We start from the raw sequence: 21066 nt of genomic DNA, 5'->3' as shown, positions 1-21066 counted from the left end.
ACTTTTTCTTAGACAGGCCCAAGACACTGAGCTTCTTTGGAGTCAACTTTTCCAAACTTCAAACAATTCCTTTAGCTGTAAGAAGAGGTGAAACAGGACCGAGCCTTGTTCCCTTCGGCCACTGAGTCACCGTGTCACACAACCAGAGAAATCATTCAAACAGTAGCTTGGCTGTGGTGTCCCAACCACAAAATAATATGTTTATTTTTTTTTCCACCACTTTTTGTTGTTGTTGTTGTTGTCATTTTATTGATAAAAACTACACAAAAACTAACTGATCATAATAATTAATTAAAAAAACAAAAAACAATGTTACACATTCTCCTGTGTTTTAGAAATTGTGTCAGCCAGTGAGTTTCACCAAAACACTCTTGCTTTTAAAGATTTTCCTTCTGATCCACTTCAAGCACATCACTTCCATTTTGGTTCCCAAATGTCCATTAATTTTGCTTACGGCACCGCTGGACTGTAAATATGAGAGTCGATACACCATTTGCATGTTTTTCCCTTTTTTTAGAGCCCGAAAAGTAATTATAGTGTCAACAATGAAGCACAATGAAGATAGTAAAAATCAAAAGCACCCTCCATAGTGTACAGCCTGTCTCTTAAATGTACATGCACCCAAGTTTCTTTGTTTCTGCTGCATCAATTGCCAATGTCCTTTTGGTTCAACATAAGCTTTAATGCCCATGTCTGGTTTGAAATATTAGCGCTCGACCACTAAAAAAAAAAAAAAAAAAGAAAAAAGAAAAGAAAAAAAGAAAATATATATCTTTCATTTGTTTAAAAAGAACAAAAATATCAAACAAATCTTTGAAGAGTAATAAACACTTAATAAGGAATCATGGCTGACCCATCCCTCCCAGCCCCTTTCCCACCCCAACCCCTTTATTTTTTACCTGTGGTTCTCCTTCCCTGGAACCGTGCAATGTAGAAAAATCAAATATACAAACAAAACTCTTAATCCATCCCTTTATGTAGCTAGAGTGAAATCTATTTTTTTTTTTAATAAGAACTCAACAATCTCTCTTTAATATTTACATTGAGGAATTTGTTTGAAAGTTTAAAGCAAAGAAAATCCTGAAGTTCTCAGTGTGTACTGCACGACAGCATTTCCACAGTCTGCGGAGTTCGCTTTATCCCCTTCCCTTTGTCTGTGTTGGAACATTTGTAACTGGAATGGTAGATTTTAGCTTCTTGCCCTGGTCTCTTCTGAGATGAAAGGTCCCTCAAAAGAACTCCCCACTCCGCCCCCTGAAGAAGTCGCCTCCGTCATTAGTTTGGTATTCTCTCAATGTAAATGGCTGGAGCAGCCGAACGCGCGATCGTGGCTATGAAGCTGTGGTCTCGACTGAGTTCCAGGTTGGTCGTCTCAGCCTGCTCCCGGGACATGGTGTCGTACCCCTTATTTACATGGAGAGGCTTGTGGGCTTGGCAGTATCCGATCACCGGTTGGTCGTAACTGTAATAGGGTAAAGTCTTCATGTGGTGAGGAACCTGCACGAGAGAAGAGACCGAGAAAGAGAAATGTGTCAGCAATGCGTTCAGCCATGCATTTCTTCAGCTCTTATCACAGCACAGCCTCAAACACCCTCGCAGGAAGACAAACCTTTGATGCTTCTAGCTTGTATGGAGCACCTGCAGTTCTCTCTTCAACAGGACTACTTAAATTTGGCTTAGTTGGTGGGTCCCCGCTTGTACAAAGATGTTACATCTGTTGAAAGCCTATGCAACGCACCATCTGGCTAGGAAGGGTAAACTGGAAGCTGCTGGTAAGACAAACCTTTAAAAAACTGGCCCTTCTTCCAGTACCTTGATAGGGGCTGAGCATTTCTACACCAGCCAGCCCAGTTGAGCGTGTCAAAGGACTTGAAATGCTGACTGCCAGCACATGTAGCTAAAGGATGTCAGGAAAAGGTTCTTCACAAGGAGAGTGGGGCACTGGGACAGCAGTGGGTCCCATCCATCTCAGGGTATTCTATCATTCCAGCTTTCAGCACGGCTGGACCACACGTTTATTCCTCCTGCAACAAATCTGCTTGCCCAAGGTCATGATTTCGTGGGTCCCTTATCTTGCCAACCTCACCAAGAGCCTCAAAGAGCCTTTATGGATGCTTGCTGGAGCTGAGCAGATCCACACCTTGTAAAAATGTACTGGAAAAGTCTACAAGAACTATCCTGATTTATTTATTTTTAACGTAAATACAAAAATTCCAAATTTCTCCCCCTTTCCTATTTTTCATAAATGTCCTATGTTTGCAAATGTTAATCCTACAAGTAAGTATGATTTATGGCACAACATCAGACACAAATCTTTGCAGATAATTTTATCATCTGCAAGAGATGAGCTGATCGAGTAGAAGGAAATGTGTTCTTAGGAAAAAAAATCACACACTGCAGGAGATACAGGCAAGAGTTTATTCTAACACAGCTAGAAAACCTGAGCTCGTTATAGCAGGAGGTTGCCTACATATAATTCAATCTTGTAACAAATGCCTCTTTATTTTCCACGCTGAACTTTAAGTGGAGACTACAGCACTAATTTATCACAAATTTTCATTGCAAGGTGCACATCATTCTAACGGGTACAAAAAAAGCAAAAGGCATTAAGAACAATTATGAGTTCTGCAGGGCGAGAGCTCCTCTTGCATTTGGATCTGATAAGCAGCAAGAATCCTCCCCCCATTTCTCTGCAGAACGCTGGAGAGCTTCCAAAACTCTTCCACTAGCTGGAGCTCGGCTGAAAACGTCATTTTCCGTGACAGTTGAATGGCAAGCATGCAGAAGACAAGCTGCTCGGCAGAATTTGATGGGACAACTGTATTCACTTGTGGATCAAATTCAGCCCTAGTGCAAGAAACTCTTACCTCCCTTCGGATACAGTAATATCTGTGCCAATTTGTATCAGGGCTGGAATTTGTCCTCAGCCTTTAAGGCAGCTCTTTATGGTTCTATAAAAGCCAAGGACTGTTTGTGTTCTGGAGAGTTGAGAGATTGAGGTCTTGGCTTTACAGCAATAATACACAGTACATTAACCACCTGAGTCCTGCGTGCAGCGCTGCTTGCTTGTTTTCTCCCCTTCTCCACACAGGAGTCAGAGGGATCAGGATCTCAACAGCATCCCTGAACAGTGGATAAAGTCATTTCCTTTCCAGCTGGGTTGGTTCAAGAGAACCTCTCAGTTGTTTTCACTTAAAAAGTCAGCTTTGTGTATGTCTGAGGTCACATTAATAGAGGTTGGTGTGCCTCATATATGTAGGAAAGGTGGATAGTCTTATTATTAGTGTAAAAAAAAATAATAATTAGGTGTATCAGGCTATTCTCAAGCTTAAAGAGTTGCAGGTTTATCTGGAGAAAGTGTTTCAAGATGAAGGAAGCCCAGCTATGGATGTGCACCTCCCTGTTCTCAGACATGGCCCTTCTACTGCCCTTTTTCTCCTTCTTTTGGGTCCTAGATCTCATCAAGGGAATTTAAGAGAATCATGCCAAAATCCTGCCAGAAGCATTATCCTTGAGCTACCTCCAGTGAAGACCACATGAAAAAAGTTTTTGGGATGCCTCTTGAATTGAGGTGGCAAGCCCAGGAACCGTCCTCTCAAAGGGAAAGCCCCAGAGGGCTGAGGCCCCAGAACCCAGCCTGCTTTCCTTCCCTGACACTGCTTCCACAAAGACACGATTGTCATGATCAGTTCTCATTTACAATGAAACAGCAGAGCATGAACACTGAGCTCACAAAAGCTTTTTCAGGACACGGCTGCGACTACACAAACTATTGCAGAGGTGGGCAGATGCACCGCTGCTCATTCGGATGTAAGTAAAAAGGATGGAGAAACACCAAGGACATCATTTGCAAGGCCGTTCTGCTTTTCATTCAATATATAATTATATATTTCAAAAGCATCTAAGTAGCTGAAAATTAATTTTATTTTTTCTCCAGGATCTAAAGTAACTTTTATTTTGCTTCATTATTGCTACAGAACTAGTGCCTGAAATGCTAAGAGATACGACCTTCGACAAGTCGTTTTATGAGCTGGAAAATGAGAAGATGATGTCCTGCCCCTGCTCGCCCTCAGAGACCGGAGGTCTTTGAGGCAAGGGTGTTTGTGCAGGGACTGAAGCAAGCCTGATCTAACCTAAGCTGGGGCCTTTTTGCTGCCACGGCCTCCGAGAGAGAAAATAAAAAGCAGATGACCAGAATGAAGAACACCAAACAGGTTACCAAATACCTCCCCCAAAGTAAACGCAGACCCTGGGATTCTGCCATCACTATCTTAGGGCCTCTCCCCTGGAAGACACAGTTTTCACTGGGGAGAAAAGGGAAGGAAGGGTGAGAATTTACCTGCCAGCAAACCAAAGGCAGAGGCAGGAACAGACCCAGGATGCTCTGGCACGGTGTCGTTTGCTGTCTCCTCCATGCCACTCGCCACAGCCATTTGTGCTACAAAACCCTTTAAATTTGTTTTTTTTTTTTTGGTGATCTTTAGGTTCCCTTCCAACTCAAACCATTCAATGATTACCAAGGGGATGCACTCCAAAGCCATGACGTACACGTGCTGGACACAGCGGTGCCGTACGAGGGCTAAAAGCAAGCAGGATGCCATCCTCTGCTCGAACGCCTTGCCATAAGGGAGCGCACGGCCTCTCCAGCGCTGCACACAGTTGATTAAGTCGATGAATGAATGAATCTCTTCTCCAAAGAAAGCACTGACTCTATTAAACAACAAGCTTTATAAGCACTTCAAGTGTTCAGCAAGGGTTTTCGGCTAATGGGCTGGATTAGTTAGCTCGCATTAACTTCTGAAGCCTGCACCTCTGCAGATCTTCACTGGAAATGTAATAAACATTGCATCTCAGGAGCCACGCACTTGAAACAAATGCTCTATTACAAGTAAAATTTGCATAAACCCCCAGCTACAGGAGCAAGATAAAAGATTTAGTGGTGGAAATTCAGGAATGTAAATCTTCCCTTTTGAAGCTGAATTGACATTGGAGAGGTTAACGGCTCAAGAGCGTTGCTGCCAAATAACAACTCCCTTCAAAACAAGCCGGACTAACTCCAGTTTACCTGAGATTCAGTGAAATCCCACATCTGCATTCAAAATATTCCTTGACATTCCCTGTCCAGTTATCCCTTGACATTCAACAATGATGTTTCGTTAAACACCAAGTCATTTCAACATGTAAATGCATGTATCCGCGTTTCAGTTCAGGCATTTTTTATTTTTAAACGCCACACTGATTTTTATCAGCAGCTTTAGTTACTTGCATCAGAAACACTGGGATGTAACTAACTTACTCTTCAAAATTCTGATGTTTAATACACAAGAAAGTTCACTTTAAAAATATTAGTGATAAGAGTTCAGTTTCAAGTTCTGCTTCACAGGGATGCAGCCATTAGTACCTAGATTTTTAAAGAAAACAGCAATAAAAATCCTTATTCTGGAACTTTAAAAAGTACATTAGCAAAGATGAAACCATAGCTAAATATCCACTGAACTTGAGGAGCTTTAAAGAATATTGGCTTGGGTCCTAAATGAATACCAAGTGACCTTGCTTCTGCAATATTTTTCTCTTCCTACCACCTTTGATAGCATGCTGAATGCCCTCGTACACCCTTAATTGCTTGCACTGCCTCGCACCAGGAGACTTGAGCCAACCTGAAATTCATCCCTGCTATGAACTTGAAGCTACGACACCTTACATCAAGTAACACCAAGAGAGTTTAACACAACACCAAGTTCTTCTTGCTGACTGCAACTCCTGCTTAAGTATTTTCTTTGCTCACAGCACCAGACTTACTGGAGGGAAGACTAGTTGGGGATCAGACAGAGATTAACGCTCTGTCTCGCACAGAATCACTTGCAGTTCTGCAAGATCTAATCACTAGCAGTCCCAGGTTGAAATAATTTCCTGGTAAACTGTTAAATCAAATTTGGGAAACACGGCTTTTCAGAACAGATCTATTTCATGTTGGAAATATTACGAGTCTTTCCTTTCAGCTTGGTTTTGAAGAAAGATCTCCAACCATTCGTTATCCTGCAGAGAAGGAAAAGGAAGGAAAATCTTTCTTGAGAAACAAGAATGGCCATGGATGTCTGAATGCTCGTGTTCCCAGTGAGAAAGAACACTCCATTTTAAAAACTAAGCACAAGCTGTTTTTGTCCTAATGGAAAATGGAACAGGACAACCACCACTGCCTTGCATTGGACACATTTAAAAAAAAACAAAAACAAAAAACAAAAAACAAAAAATGAAGCATGAGTATTTTCTGGCAGTTAAACATTATCCGGTTTCAGATTTGCTGGTATTCTATAATCCAGGTAAACTGAATTATGTATAAATACTTGCCCAGTTAGTGATTACATGATTAAATTACACACAAATTCCAAAGTTGTCCATATGTAGTGGAAACTCGGCGTTACAAAATGTGGAAGCTATGCTTTCTCATTAGTGCTAATATTTAGTAACAGAACACCATGACTTCATTGCGGAATTAACACCATAGATGTTGATAAATCAAATTCAGAGTTCATTTAAAACCCTATCATAATTTAGAGTAAAAATAAGCAAGACATACTATCACAGCTTTACAATTAGCGAAGCATACTGCTTCACCTTCGAGATAGATTGATTAGGTACATTAGGCAGATATAGCTGGTATAAACAATTTCAGGGGATTTCATGCTGCTGAAAAATGACAGCTAACAACCCTGGAACATCCCTTTGGAGTCAGTTCAGAAAAACATTCCTCTTCAGGAAAACACACAGTCAGATACTTCCTGATAAACCCATTAAAATGGACAAAATACGGACTTTAAAGGGAGTTCTGAAATACCGATGGCTGTTTTATTCGGTTTCCAATTGGAATAAACACAAGAGTGGCTGGCTGTTGTTTTTGTAAATAAACCTTTTGTTCTGAAATTTGTGTTGCCTAAGGTAAATCTCATTTTGGCAAAAAAAAAATAAAAATAAAAATCGCATTTATTAAAAAAAAAAAAAACAGACCCCGATAGTCTGAGCACTCCGTTACGGGGTGGTGTGAGGTTTTTAGGAGAACTGCTTTTACTGAAGTCGGCTGTGCAACATCCAAGTGTTTCAGGAGAACTGTCAACTTGATTTTTATGTGAAGGTCTTCAATATCTGTAATTAGCCCAGGTTTTCTAAGAGTTACAGATCCCGCTGGGAACCGCCTGAGGTTGGCATGCCTACATTAGGCACGAAGCATTAAGCAGGATTCCTTCAGTAGCCTGAATTGTAGGTGCAATTCCCTCAATCAATTCCCTGCAATTTCATGTTCAATTTCCTCCCCACTCCAGACAGAAGCCACTTGGGTGCCTCCTCCATCTATTTCCTCCCAAATCAGATTAACGGTCTGTGCAGCTCCCTCTGGGAGCCAGGCACAAGAAGGAAGCCTCAGGGTGTAGCCAGGGAGCCCAAGCCCTGGTGCTGAGCCCACTGCTGCCCTGAAATCGTTCCTGGCACAAGGGGATCCCCCACCTGGTCTGCATCTCCTGGTTTGCACCAAGAAATTGAGAACGTGCAGCCACAGACGGGTGGTATTGGGATGTGTAATGGCAGCTCCTGGCCTCCTGCACACACACACACGCATGTATGGTCTTAAGTGCTGGATGAAGAAGGTTTTTTGTCCTAGACAGTGTTTCCTTAGCTTATTCCTACCATGATAGTCCTACAAACAGCTCTCCATGAGCGTCCTGCAGCCCTTTAGCTCTCTGCACGATGCCTTGCTGCTGATAGAGGAACACATCTGCCACAAAGAACATGGAGCAGAGGGAAGAGGATCAGTGATCCCCTGGGATCTCAGTGAGATCTCTGGAGCTGTGGCTAAGGCAGAGCCCTGCTACTCACTAAAAGGCAGCTGCTGGATATGTCGTGGCCCAAACCTGACCGTGCCTTCAGCAGACTGCAGTTTCCAAACGCCCATCAAAGCAAGCAGCGAGCATCCAGGATAGGGACTGCTCGGACCAGACCTGGGGATGAAATCAAGGTCTTCAGAGCCAAGCCTGAGCTCACATCAAGCGTTCAGGGGTTGGAACAGGGCAGGGGCATCTTCATCTAGCTATGGGTTAGGAACCTTTTCTGTATTTGAACTTAACCTGCAGAGAAAATCAGTGGAAGGTTGTGGATGGCAGGTCTCGGGTCGTGTCCTAGTAAAAATAAAATTGGTATCAGTGGGAATTTGGAGCCTAAATATTACAAATGACTGACAGGGGGGACATTACTCTCACTCAATTCTTGTATTTCTAGCTGGGAAAATGAGATCCCCAAATTGACATAAACTATCAGGAGAGAGATCCTACTAGGACAAATGTAGAGGAAGAGCAGGCAGGAGGCACAGGGCAGAAGAGAGTGCAGCCCGCAGGTACTTCTCATGGCCTCTTACATTTCCACTTATAGCTTATAACAAAGTAAACTCATCATTTACAGGCATAATAAATAACCACAGGAATTAAACAACAGTGTATTAAAAATGATTATAAGCATATTAACCTAATAAATTATATGTCATGGTAGTAAGAAAATTATGGATCTATGGGACCATATAATACCATAAAATTGATTCCATTAAAAAAAAAAAAAGTTGATTAAAACACATCTATTAATTTTTCATATGGCATTAAAAATTTCATCAACTTTTAAAATGTCTGTAAGCTACACAGGGCTTACCATAAAGGCAGAATTTCATGATTTATTCCGTCCTTGCACAGTGTATTTCATGTCTTAAACCCCTACATAATATCACGCTGTCAGTTTTGCTGCTATCATGAACTAGATTTTAAGTTTCCCTTTCCTTCCCTACAGACAGCTCCCTAATCCTTCCAGCCCATCACCCAAGTGCCTTTCCCTTTAAAACCAAACCTCTCCACGGATTGCTTAACTAAGTGTGTTTCTCCAAAGATCAGGAGGAAAATCATGCACACCGCACTGCTCCCTCTACGGGCCGATTTCATCTTTCAATCAGTAAATGAAAAGGTTTCCCTAAAGAGAACTCCCAGAAAGGAGAAAGCCTTCTAAGCCTTGTTATTGTTCCTTGGGCAAAATATTTCTTCTAAATAGCTTTATCTGTATTTCATGGAGTATCTGCTCGTGACAAAAAGGCTCGCTGATGAAAAGCCTGAAGTGAGATTCCCAGTAACCTTCGATTTTCCGCCTTGGAGGGCCAATAAAATAAACAAACTATCCAGATATTCTAATTGGAAAGCCATTAATATTGCTTTCAGTGCTATTAGGATAATCTCCTACAGGATTCAACGGGATGGGGAGGTTGGGGTTACAAAAAAGCTTTCACATTACTTAAGGACAGAAGCTCAGCTTTGCAGCAGCCCCGCAGTGCCTTGCAGCAGTTCCCTACCTCGAGTCCCTCGGGGACATTTGGGTGCCGAAGCACACAGACATCCAGAGCTTGAGTTTCTTTTAAGGCACCTCAGTTTTCATTTAGATACTTTAAAAAGCCAGGTTCTCCAGAGGAATTCCCGCTCCCTAAGTATCGCATTAAGAGCTGCTAAGCGTAGATCATTTGTACTTAACCTCCGAGGACAAGGCAAAGGTCCATCGAGCCAAGTCTCCAAGGGATCAAGAAGAAAGAGCAGAGCACAGGTCAGCAGTGTGGTAATAATGTCCACAGAGCATTCTCCTGACCTCCAGCACTCCCAGCTTCACTTAGCTTTCTAAATTGCTGGCGTTTCAGGCCTGAAACACCACGGGGCTGGATCTTCCCACATATTTAAGAACCTGAGGCACCCTCCCAGGCCCGAGGATGGCTCCGCACCCTTCGGCAGATGGCTGGATTTGCAGCTGTGTGCTTAAGGATCACAGCACCGTGATCGCAGCTCCTCGCACCACCTGCAAAAGGCATTAAGACAATCGGGTAATGCAGAGCAGTAAGGAGAGGACGTTCCTAACTGGGAGCTTTCCTCCAGCCCCAGTACTTGCTGTTCCCTCCTATTTGCACATCAGAATGAATTCGAGCCTTTGGTTCTCCTGTGCCCCTGATTTTGCCCCAGTTATGCCAGTTCCCCCCATCCTGTCCCAGACAGGAGGATCGACTCCACAGCGGCTGCCCTCGAAAGGCAAGGCTGACCTACGTGAGCTTTGAATCACCAAAATAAAACCTGAACCAGCTTCTGATACCTTGCTGGGGTCACAGGATATCCTGCAGCAACAGGGTGGATGGAGGGAGAAAAAAAAAGCCCAAGAGACATCACCTCGGTGCCAGCTCCTTCTGGTTGAGTCCTACGTGGAGCAGAGGAGAGGAGCCAGGAGAACGAAGCAGATGGAGATGGAAGCTCTGAGTAGGAAAGGCTGCAAATTGTCCTGTCGTTTCCCTTTTCCAGCACGGCGTGCTGCTCTCAGCCAGCGAGGCCAAACACGGTGCCTGTTTACCTGATCCTGGGGAAGCTCCTCCCTGGCTTTCAGCACAGCAGGTGCCACAGCCACCTACGTCCATGCTGGAAATGCCAGGAAAAGGCAGCTGGGAGGTGAAGCAGAGCCTCTGCGAAAGGTCCAGCAGCCAGTTTGGGAAGCAGAGCACTCTGCTTCTGTCGAAAAAAGAATGACAGCAATAGAGGAAAAGGTAGAGTTGTTTTTCCATGCAGCAATCAGGAAGATGGCAACCTGCTCCACCCGTTACCCACAATAAGTAAGTGCAGTATTTAACGTGAACATCTGATAACGTGGCTGCCACAGTGACAAATGAAGGCACTGGAGAATGATTGAAACATGCCTCTGTCGCATATTAAAATACTGCCTTCTCATTAGATCTGCACAGAACTTACAGTGTGCAAAAGAGCTATCCAGAAATTGATGGCTTTTCCAAGAGTTTCAAATACTATTTAAAGAGTTTTAAATACTATTTAAAGTCGTACGTGAAAGCTGAACATGAAGACACCATAAACGTACTCCTGAAAGCACATTACTCAAATTGCACAGGATTTCCTAAAGGCATAAGCAGTTATAAACAATGCAACATGAGGGCTTGTGATTAAAAACTACTGGTGCTAGAAGAAAGGGGATACCGGGTCCCTTATCAGACTGATAAAAAGTAGGAAGCTTTTCCTCCCCCGTTATCTAGTTATGCTATACCAAAAAGGTTTTGGATGGAGTCAGATGACAGTCTCAAGCCGTTTCTGGTTGAAAACAAATGCTTAATTAAAGCCATATCTACAACTGGCACTAATTCTGTTTAATGAGGTAATGTTAAATATAGAGGCAGCATCCACACCCTGCATCCCCAGCAAGCTGTAGGGTGGCAGAGCCCTTCTCCCCCATCAGCATTTAAAACTCAATGCTCAACATTACAACATTGTCCTAAGGTGAGCAGATCATTGGTTTCATTTATCAATCACCCTGAGATGGTTTGAAGGAGCAGGAAATGGGCACCAAGAGAAAAACAAATGGCAGAAAAAGGAAAAAACACTACAGGAGCTCATGTGCCTGTTGTTTCACCTGGTCTGGGCATCAAATGGTCTATGCCAAACCATCGACGTCCAGACCTGTAGACCAGAAAGGTCTTAAGAAACCAAAAGCAGAGGAGCGAGCAAAGCATCGTGACTGTGTCTGAGCTCAAATTCAAGGCGTTATTATTTCTCCTGAGAAGCCAGTGCGATACCCATTTCCTTCGGGATAAATTTGCTCCGGTGGGATAGATGAAACTGCTGGCACTACAGACCTTCTTGGACACGGGAGGGAGCTCCTATTAGGCTGAATGTCTCAGCAGGATTCTCTTCATGAGAAATTACAACGTTTTAATTGCCTCCACTGTCTCCTAGCAGAGGAATCAGTGTGCACAGTGGAACAAACACACTGGCAAGAACATTAATCCAGCAGCAGAAGGGACAGCTTCTCCTCCTGATGCATGTCACTTCCATTAGTGCTGATGGGAGCAGCGTGCCCACGCTGAGAGGCGACCGCAACCCCCCAGTTTCCAAAAGGTGCTGCTGGATGACTCATTTTGGGGTGAGCATTTATGTAACCTCATCTCCACTGAAAGGCTGAGGAACAGCCTCAGGATCTTGCAGCACCGTAAGGAAAGAAGAGTAGGGCAGAGCTGGAGGGAAATGGCTATTTTGGGTTCAGAGAGAGAAATTAATTTAGGGGTGAGGGTGAAGCGTTGGCAGGATGCCGCTGAGCTGCGGGTGACACGCTGCTTAGGACAGGGGCTGGAGGACTGGGGGCGGCAGCTCTGTGCTGGCAGAGCCAAGAAGCTGGAGTTGAACTTTCTGTGTTTGTGCCCTGACCCTGGGAGACAGCCCGGCTTTGCAGGAATGGGGAGAAAACACTCGGCTCTTTCCCCAGGTCCTCTGCCAAGCCTGTGGAGCACACGGGCTGCGATGGGAGAGTGAGGTCAAGTCCTTAGCAGGGTGCTGAAGGGTGATGCTCTTCAGCACCGCAGCTCCAAGAAAAACCCTTCTGCCTGAACCTCGGAGTCTGCCCTAGCTATAAATATACGACCAGGGGCTCCACCTGCAGAGTTCACCCCACGTACCAAACGGGATACCACAGAGGAATATTATGGCTGAAATTAAATTAAATATCAGAAAAAGCTTGGGAACACTTGGATATGAACTGCTACAGGAACTCACTGCATTACAAAGGCCTCTCTTGATCCTGGATAGGGCAAACACATTCTGCCCCTGCTGATCTATGAGCATGCGACTTGCAAAGGAAGGCTGCAACAGCAGCTCCGTTAGCTGCTCTCTGAAGAGACCCCTGAAATGGCAAACAGGAGAACCAGAAAAGGCAGGGTAAGGACTCGCACAGTAGACAGCATTAGAAAATTAATAACAAACTTGGGTTCATGCTTCAGTCATGTTCTATAGAATCTTTGTATATCAGAGATCAAGCAAGCAGAAAATTAATGCAAGACTGTCCAGCATTGCAGGCAAGGGCATTTCACAATGATAGCATTATTTTTTAATACTCTACAGGAAACAAATGACTTTTTCATTCCTCTGGGCAAGTTTTGTAATATGCAGGAAAATCATCAGTAAAGACATATTCAGAATCCCTGAGAAAACTGGAAGAAAGATGGGTTAGGAAATATTCTTGGCGTAGCAATCTTTGCTGCCACAAAACCAAGCGGATCAATTCAATTACTCCATGAGAGCAAAACCAACGGAAATAGTTATTGTGCAGCAGCGGCTTAGTGACACTTTTAAAGCAGAAAGGGAGGTCTGGATGACATTCAAAACAAAATGCATGCTAAATCCCAAAAACAGGCATTGTATAACAGAAGAGGGGAGTGCAGCAACTACAAACACGCTGAAATATTAAGAAATTGAGGTGTGGTGGTTGCCCTGATGAGAACTGGCATGGAAACAACATGGTTGAGATGGCTTAGCAGCAGATGAAGGGTTTTACGGTCCCTGCAGAGATGGCAGGCAGCAAGTTGTCTTAATTTTGTCCCATTTCTGAATACCAGCAGAGCTGCTCCAGACGCAAGTTGAGGCTGGAACAGCCTCGGGACTGCTCCGTGTCAAGATCACCGCTGTCCCCTTTCCACCAGCTGCCAGCTGGCAAGAGCCAAAGCTGTCATTACTGGCGAACAGATCGTGAGGTGGAAATCTGACCGGAAGCCTGAGCCTAGCTCTGAAAAACAAGAAACGTTCGGAGTCATTCAGACAAGCAGAAATAAAGCGCCTTGCCTGTGCAGCTGAGCACTGATGAACGTAGCCAGGAGGGGGCTGCAGAGCTCACCGGCTGGCAGCTGCGCTGCTCGAGCTGGCGTTTGGGGAAAAACCAAACAAAGCAGGCTCGGACCTATTCTGACGCAACCAACATTAATAAGCAAAAATAGTTGTTGCCTACTTAGACCCTTTCTGTGCTTGAGCTCAGCAGTAGTGATGGAGTGTAAATGAAAAGAGGCAGGTTCAAAGAACCCCGCTGGAAAATAAAATCTGCCCTGCGAGCTACATTTTGGAAACCGAAGGAGCTGCTGTTAGAAATATCTGCAGCTCACGTCAACAGGACACAGCATGCTCGAACAATCTCTCAAGCAGCCAAGCATGAGCCTAACAGTTTCCAGCGACTCCGGTGTTTTTTGAACTTGTTCTGTTTGGGAAAGGTAACTCCGGTGTGTCAGAAGGGATCAGCACAGAGGGAAGCAATTCAGCTCTGGCAGCGTGGAGCATTTCAGCAGCATGTTGCTGGAGTGCTGGAACACGGGGCTGCGACCACCGACAGCCTCCTGCCCGGGATCTTTTCTCATTGCAGCCACCTAGAACAAATAGCCAACATACCTGGAAGATCAAGGCAATATCATGAGCTGATCCCTAACCACCCAAGAGCGAAACAGGCTGGAAGAAGCAGGGTAAGGAGATGAATAAGCCTCTCATAATCCAAAAGCTGTTGTTTATTTGCAGTGCCTGGAGGCCTCGACCAAAACTGAAACTGCGCGGCAGCAACCAGTGCTCATGTGCTGAGTGAGAGCCCTTGCCCCGAAGAGCTTGTACTCCAGACAGGCGTGACAGATGAAGGGTGGGAGAGAGAAAACAGCAAACAAGCAAAAGATCTCAAAACTGATGCACAGATTGAGGGACAGATTTTTCCACGAGCTAAATAGATGAATACAGATCTTTTATCCCTAAATGACTCCCCGTATCATGTGGGCACTGTGCCTGTGTATATATTTGTAAGCGGTACAGCCCTGTACGAGCACAAGAGCTGGTGCTGAGTACTCACAGGGTCCAATATATACATGTTTCAGAGGATTTCCAGCAAACTAGCTCCAGTCTGGTCCCATAAACACCCAGAGCAGATCTGGCTTAGCAAAGGGATTTGGTCTCTGCTCTCTACGGCTGCTCTGGGACATTAACTGAAGCACAGTAAGTGAGGACGACCTCAAGATCCACATCAAGAGTGGGATCTGAATTAAAACACCAACATTAAACGCGTCCTTTGCGAGCCAGGGATGGGATTCAGCTCTCTAGAGTCCCAAGACAGTGCAACATTACTCAAACCTCCCAGTTTAAAGGTGTTTTTGACTTTGACAACTGTAGGTTCAGGTGATGCTACAAACCTCCACACGAGGGGTTTGCCTACACCTACTTTAAGAGCCCTGTTTACTTTCTCATAATTAATCCAAGATAAACAAAGCCATCACAGAACTGAGCAGACAGATGCTGAAGCAGGTCAGTTTGGTCTTCCTTCCAAAGACAGAACACAGCACTCTCATCTCACCCCACAACAACACAGGAAAAGCACCAAAGAGCAGCTCTTTGGCAGAGCTCCTCTGAAGCAGAGTTGGAGACCCAGAAGTGGCTCTGTGCTGACAGCAACCTGCACAAACCTGAGTCTCTGCACATCTCTGACCACGCACTGCAGCTGCCATCGCCCTGCAGGTTGCACAGACCCCTCTGCTCCTTTCCAGCCTCTTCTCTCCAAATAAGAGAACAAAGGTGCCAGCGGGACTCCAGGCCACAGTCTGTGCGCTGCTGTGGCAAAGGGGAAGAAAGAGGAAGGCTGAAAGAAACGATCCCACGGTAACTGCAGCATGAGACAGACAAAAGATCGTGGAAAAGACATTGGATTTCTATTGCACTGAGGCTTCTCTCCAGGGAGCACAGAGCACGCTCCTGAGAACACCGCATCGAGGGTCTTCACCGCCAGAATTGAGCAGTGAGAGAACCTGGAGTAAACAGAAAGGGTCAGATCAAACACCTCCCGCCCACACAGAGGGGCCCTGGGAAGCAAAACAAATCAACTTATCTCCAAAACTGCTTTCCTTCTCACCAGGGACTGGACAGGCTTCCTGAAACACAGAGCATGCTGTTCAGAGATGACACAGCTTAAAGGCAATGCTCTTTTTTTTTTGTCTGTCCCCAAACAAGGATGGAGCAAATGAGGGACAGCTTTAGGTATACGAAGATGAATAGGGAATGGAAGGCAGAAGATTTATCTTGTTGATAAATCAGTTCTGTAAGAAGAGCAGAAAGCACTGGCCATTTCTCTGTATCTTTTAACATCATACATAAGGATGTTTTTCAATCGGTTACAATGGGCTCGTGAGATTACTGGGGATTTCAGGAGCTAAATGAATGGCGTACATTTGGCACCTGGAAATAATTCACACTTACACAATACAAAAACCATTGCATCTGTATCTTCCGCAACGCCAAACACGGATAATCATATGAGCAGACATGACTCACAGCAAGCGTACTCCAGTCCGTAAGTTTTCACACATCAATTCTTTGCAAAATTTTAGAAAGAAAATAAACCTGTTTTCAGCCTGCCACATTTGTAAGTCAGATCATGGCAGCAACAGGAATAAACAACAGTTGTTTGCCCTTGTGCTGCACCTTTCATCCAAGGGCTCTGCAGTCATTATTCAGATAAGTCTTGTGTTGCTGCTTTGAGACAAGCAGATATCATTATCCTCGCTTTATAGATAAATAAACAGAGGTCAAAGAAATCCCCCAAGGCAATCTAGAGAGTTAAATACCTACATCAAAGGGTTTAACAAAGACTGATATCACTATTCCTACCAAAAAGGCAAGGAAACAGAGAAAGACAAGTTGAAGCTGTGAGCCCAGCATCAGATATCTGGGCCTGGGTCTTCAGTCTCTAAGAAAACCTCACCTGAGAGCTGTCTGCCCATATCAGCTTCACCTAGAAACAAACAATCGTATAATGCACCTGAACACACCCCTGGGTTTGCTCACTGTGACCTTCAAACAAAGCGAGCGCTTGCTACAGAAATTAAATATTTACATGGAGTTTCCAGTCATCGTCTCCCTGCTGGTGCGGTTTGCCCAGTGCCTCGCTTCTGGGTGCGTGCCCCTCCAGGCCTTGTTCTGGACTTGAGGATCCTTGTGGGTCCCTTCTGACGTGGGATATTCTATGATTCTGCTCCGCTGCACCTTCCCCAGGGCCTTGACTGTGAAGGGATGGGTCAGGATGGGTCGGGACGGATCACGACAGTGCGAGTCGTGAGCTCCAGCCCCAGATGGGCCCTCAGCCATTTGTGCCTGACCAGGCCTGACTGGAACCGTCCCTGCTGCTCACCCAGAATTTCTTCTAGAGATGTCAGACCATTCCTGAATAATTCTTTTGGATATTCAGTACTTGTTTATTTGCCTAATTTCATCATTTTTCAGCTGGACTTTTACTAGGGGTAATGCTCATTTAGTACTTAGGCGCACAGCTCTGCGGTGCGATACGGCCCTACTACCGTCGGCTGTAAAGACCATGCTGACAAAAGGCTTTTGGAGGAGGCATTAAAAGGGGCTTTAGAAGCCTCAGAATCTTAAACATTAAACCCAATGATTCAGATCAAGGGCTATTAAATCAATTAGAGATGGTCTGCAATTCAGGTCAGTGAAACTCATGCTCTGCTTCTGTGGCAATATGCACAGTCTTTTACTGCGGTCAAATTCAGCTGGTTTTACCCTTTATGAAATCAATAGGACTCTCCCAGAGGGCACGGCCCATGCCGTGGCGACTGCCCTTCTTCACCACAGCTCTGCCCAGGGCGTACAGCAGCTGCTCCAGCTCACTGATGGTCCCACTACTTACCACAAGGGCCTCAAACAATGGCTAAAATGGAGTCCTCTGGGCGCCACCTCAGTTTAAATAATAAACAGAGGTGGTGAGACACTGGAACAGGTTGCCTTAAGAAGTTGTAGATGCCCCATCCCTGAAGGTGTTCAAGGCCAAGGTGGATGGGGCATTGGCCAACCTGACCTAGTGGGCGACATCCCTGCCCATGGCAGGGGGTTGGAGTTAGATGATCTTTAGGGTCCCTTCCAACCCAAGCCATTCTATGATGACAAGGCCCTTCTGTCCTCCCTGGGGGTTCTCTCACTCATATAAACAAAAACATGGGAAGGTTATTCAAGCGTCCATTAATTTCCTAGTAATTACAGTGCTCCTCCTCTTTACTCCAAACAATGCACATGAGCTTGTACCAAAACAGAAGCCATCAGAGCAGCTTCGGAGTTGAGCACCTACAGCCAGCCCCTTGCTACCTTGACATGGTGCTGAGGATGGGCCTCGGAGCCCTCGTCCCCTCGTTAGGAACAAGCCACCGAGTCGAGGCAAACGACGGTAGCACAGTTGCCAGCTGGACAATGGTTGACATGGTTACCCTTTTCCTTTTTGTGCTACAGGTATGTAGTAAGTTCAGCTTCAAAACCTCACTACAATGCGTAACACAATGCCATGCAGTCTCTTCCTATTACCATGGAAGAAAAGAATGTGCCATTGACAGACTTCGGTGCCCTTTTAAAGGAGAACAGCTCTGACATCAAAGCTCACAGCACTCCTCTGCAATAGTTATTCACTGTGTCTTTGTGGTCAGGAACTAAAACATTTTTATGAAGTTCTAAGGGAAAAAATTATCTCCTGAAAATGAGTCTCTTGTAGTAAGTGCTGCAAATAATGAACAGCTGCACTGTTTCCTTTGGAAGGTGAAACGAAGGAAATGCAGCCTTAATGTGCATTTAGGCAGGAACGGTCAGTCTCCAAGACATTTATTGGGCATAATGGAAACATTCAGTTGTCAAAGGGAACATTCAAAAAAATTGACAGAGTTAGGCAGGATGCATTATTTAAACACATATTTATCTATCAGAAGGAAAACAGCTGCAGATTAGGGGGGAGTGTGATCAACCATGGCTCAATTGTAGCTTCCACCATATGGTTTTTGTCTGACGGATTAGGGGACTACCTTAAATCCATTTTTCCCCCTGTTTGCAAGTGGGGCCTATGTACTGCAATACAAAAGGAAAATAAAAAAGCGCATCTATCTTCACAAGATGTCCTTTCTTTGAGGGCTCTGCTGCTACTCCGTGACAAAAATGACAGCTCCCTCAGCACACCCGATGCGGTGTGAATTTGTATGCTAACGCCGCGATGGCAGTTCTCGCACTCACCCTCTGCTGCAAGACTTGCATCCAGTCCCCTTACCCATCCTGTGATCCTTCAAGCTTCTTTCACCCATTCCTTCAGTCCAAAGCTGGTGGGTATTTCACTGCAAGGAGCCTGGTCTCCAGGTCAGTTCTACAGCCTTCTGTAGCAGCACACTCAACCTGCCCTGCTCCACATACATCAATGCTCCAACAGTTTTTCTACGTGCATCCCAAAATAGCCCGGGAAAAAAAAGCAATCACCCAAACCATGCTGCAGCCTAAATCCATTTCTTGAAACAAAATTACCAGGGAATCATTAAGGTTGGAAAAGACCTCCAAGACCATCTGGTCCAACTGTCCCCCTGCCACCAATATTGCCCACTAAGCCATGTCCCTAAGTACCACATCCAACCTTTCCTTAAACACCCCACGTTTGGTCCATTTGGGGCTGTACACCAAGGGTGGGAAGGGACAGTTAGCAACTAACTACTGCTTATTCATGTATGCTGGTTGAATTGCATGGCTTGTTGGAGTCATGCTCACGTTCGCATGAAACACTGCTTGGCCCAAGCTCAGAAAATCCCCTGAATAATCCCCTGTGCATCGCATGGAAGCTGCCACGCTGGAGCTCTGATCCTAGCCCAAGACCCGGAGGGGCTCATGTAATACAGAACAATTAATTCTGGCCCTGTTGAAGACAAATAGGACCTTGGCAGTTGATGTGCCTGGCTGCAGGATGCCCTCTCAGGCAGGAAAGGAAGGTGAATTACTTTTCCTTTCCACCCAAGTCAGACCTTTCCAATAGTGATAAATGCAATTATCAAAGCACAGTATCTTTTCTGTCCTGACAAGGTGCACTTTACCTAGCCCAGATGTGAGGCAAGGTCCTCGCTCTGCAACACCGTGACCTGCCTGCTTTCCTGATCGTAAACCCTTGGTAAGGACGGGACGCTGCAGAAGCTCCTTTGCCCCCCCAGCTCATACATGCCCTCCAAAGCACATATAAATTGCAAATCCATTTTGTGTAAAAGCAATGGCCACAAAACACATGCAGTGGAAGCCTTGTCACACTCAGCACTCACTGGGGGAACAAACTCCTGCAAATCTCCCTGATTCTCCTATCGTGCCTGTGCTTGCCCTAGCTCTGATACGCCACTGTACTTGGCACAGTTGGGGAACCACTGTTGGGATGTCCAGCAAACTAACTCCACAGCAAGTTATCTGTGGTTTTATTTATTTCTTTTAAAAACTATGTTAACTCTATAATTGAATTTTATATCACAGTACTTCCAGGATGTGTCAACTTCAAGATCAGAGAGCAAAAATATTTTATGCATTTGCAGTTACGGGTCCCTTGTATAAATCCTACCAATTTTAACTTTTTCATACTTAATATTTCAAGGAGAAAGCACTTGAAAACTGCTTTACAGGCCTGCAACAGACTTTGCTGCTGGCAGATTATAATGGAAAAAGCGCTATCAAGAAACAACATTATTTCAGGCTCTGTTTCCAGAGGTTGGTTGTTCTTTCTTATACTGAACTTTTTAAGCGCCGCAAATAAAGGATGAAGAATCAGGATATTTAGCTATCTAAAGATGGAAATAGATTTCTCTAGTGACTTTCAAAACTGTTTTCCGAGATGAAAATTGTTGAAAATCAGGCAAGTTGGGTCCTAACCTTCTGAAACATTTCAGTAAATCCCATAAAACACCTTCCTAATATCTTTAAGCTACCTGAGAGCCTCTGGAAATCTGGCTCCAATGTTTCACGCGCTTACAGAAGGGAGGAAGCTTAGATTAGTTTTTAAAAACTTCTTATGAGATTCAGCCCTGCTGCTCTTCAAATCCGTAGAGTGGCACAGTCTGCTGCAGGAGGAGAAGCTGGACCCTTTCTGGGTAGAAAGATGGCTCCTGTTGTTTCTGACAAAACCAAATGCAACAAGAAGCAGACTTCTTCACAAAAGGGGGGCTCTGACAACCAGCGGCTGTAAGAGACCTAAATCCTGTAGGGTCAGGCTTGCTTTTGTGGCTATAGACTCGATGACTGCAACCGCACCAAACCGTGCTCTAACACCGGCCTGAAGTTAACTGCAGCTCTCTGACGTTTCCCCAGAGATGTTTGCTTAACAGGAATTTCCTTGAACACGAAGCGTCTTTAATGATTCTATCAAATCCAAGTTAACAGCTTGGGGATGTACAGC

The 21066-nt window shown here is 44.8% G+C and overlaps 1 protein-coding gene across 15 annotated transcripts in view; it reads right to left on the bottom strand.

Moving 5' to 3' along the window:
- Positions 1–958: 958 nt before the first annotated feature.
- LRRTM4 (leucine rich repeat transmembrane neuronal 4) overlaps positions 959–21066 on the bottom strand; it is a 322407-nt gene continuing 302299 nt past the window's right edge. For all 15 annotated transcript variants that reach the window (XM_084499491.1, XM_084499489.1, XM_084499482.1 and 12 more), the window contains one exon: positions 959–1497. In XM_084499491.1, the coding sequence (XP_084355617.1) occupies positions 1276–1497 (222 nt within the window). In that variant the 3' untranslated portion in view covers positions 959–1275. The remainder of the gene's footprint in view (positions 1498–21066) is intronic.

The sequence above is a fragment of the Aythya ferina genome, assembly GCF_964211825.1.
Source record: "Aythya ferina genome assembly, chromosome: 27".
Classification (NCBI taxonomy): Eukaryota; Metazoa; Chordata; class Aves; order Anseriformes; family Anatidae; genus Aythya; species Aythya ferina.
The sequence above is the reverse complement of the archived record's forward strand: the minus strand, read 5'-3'. Positions and strand labels throughout refer to the sequence as shown.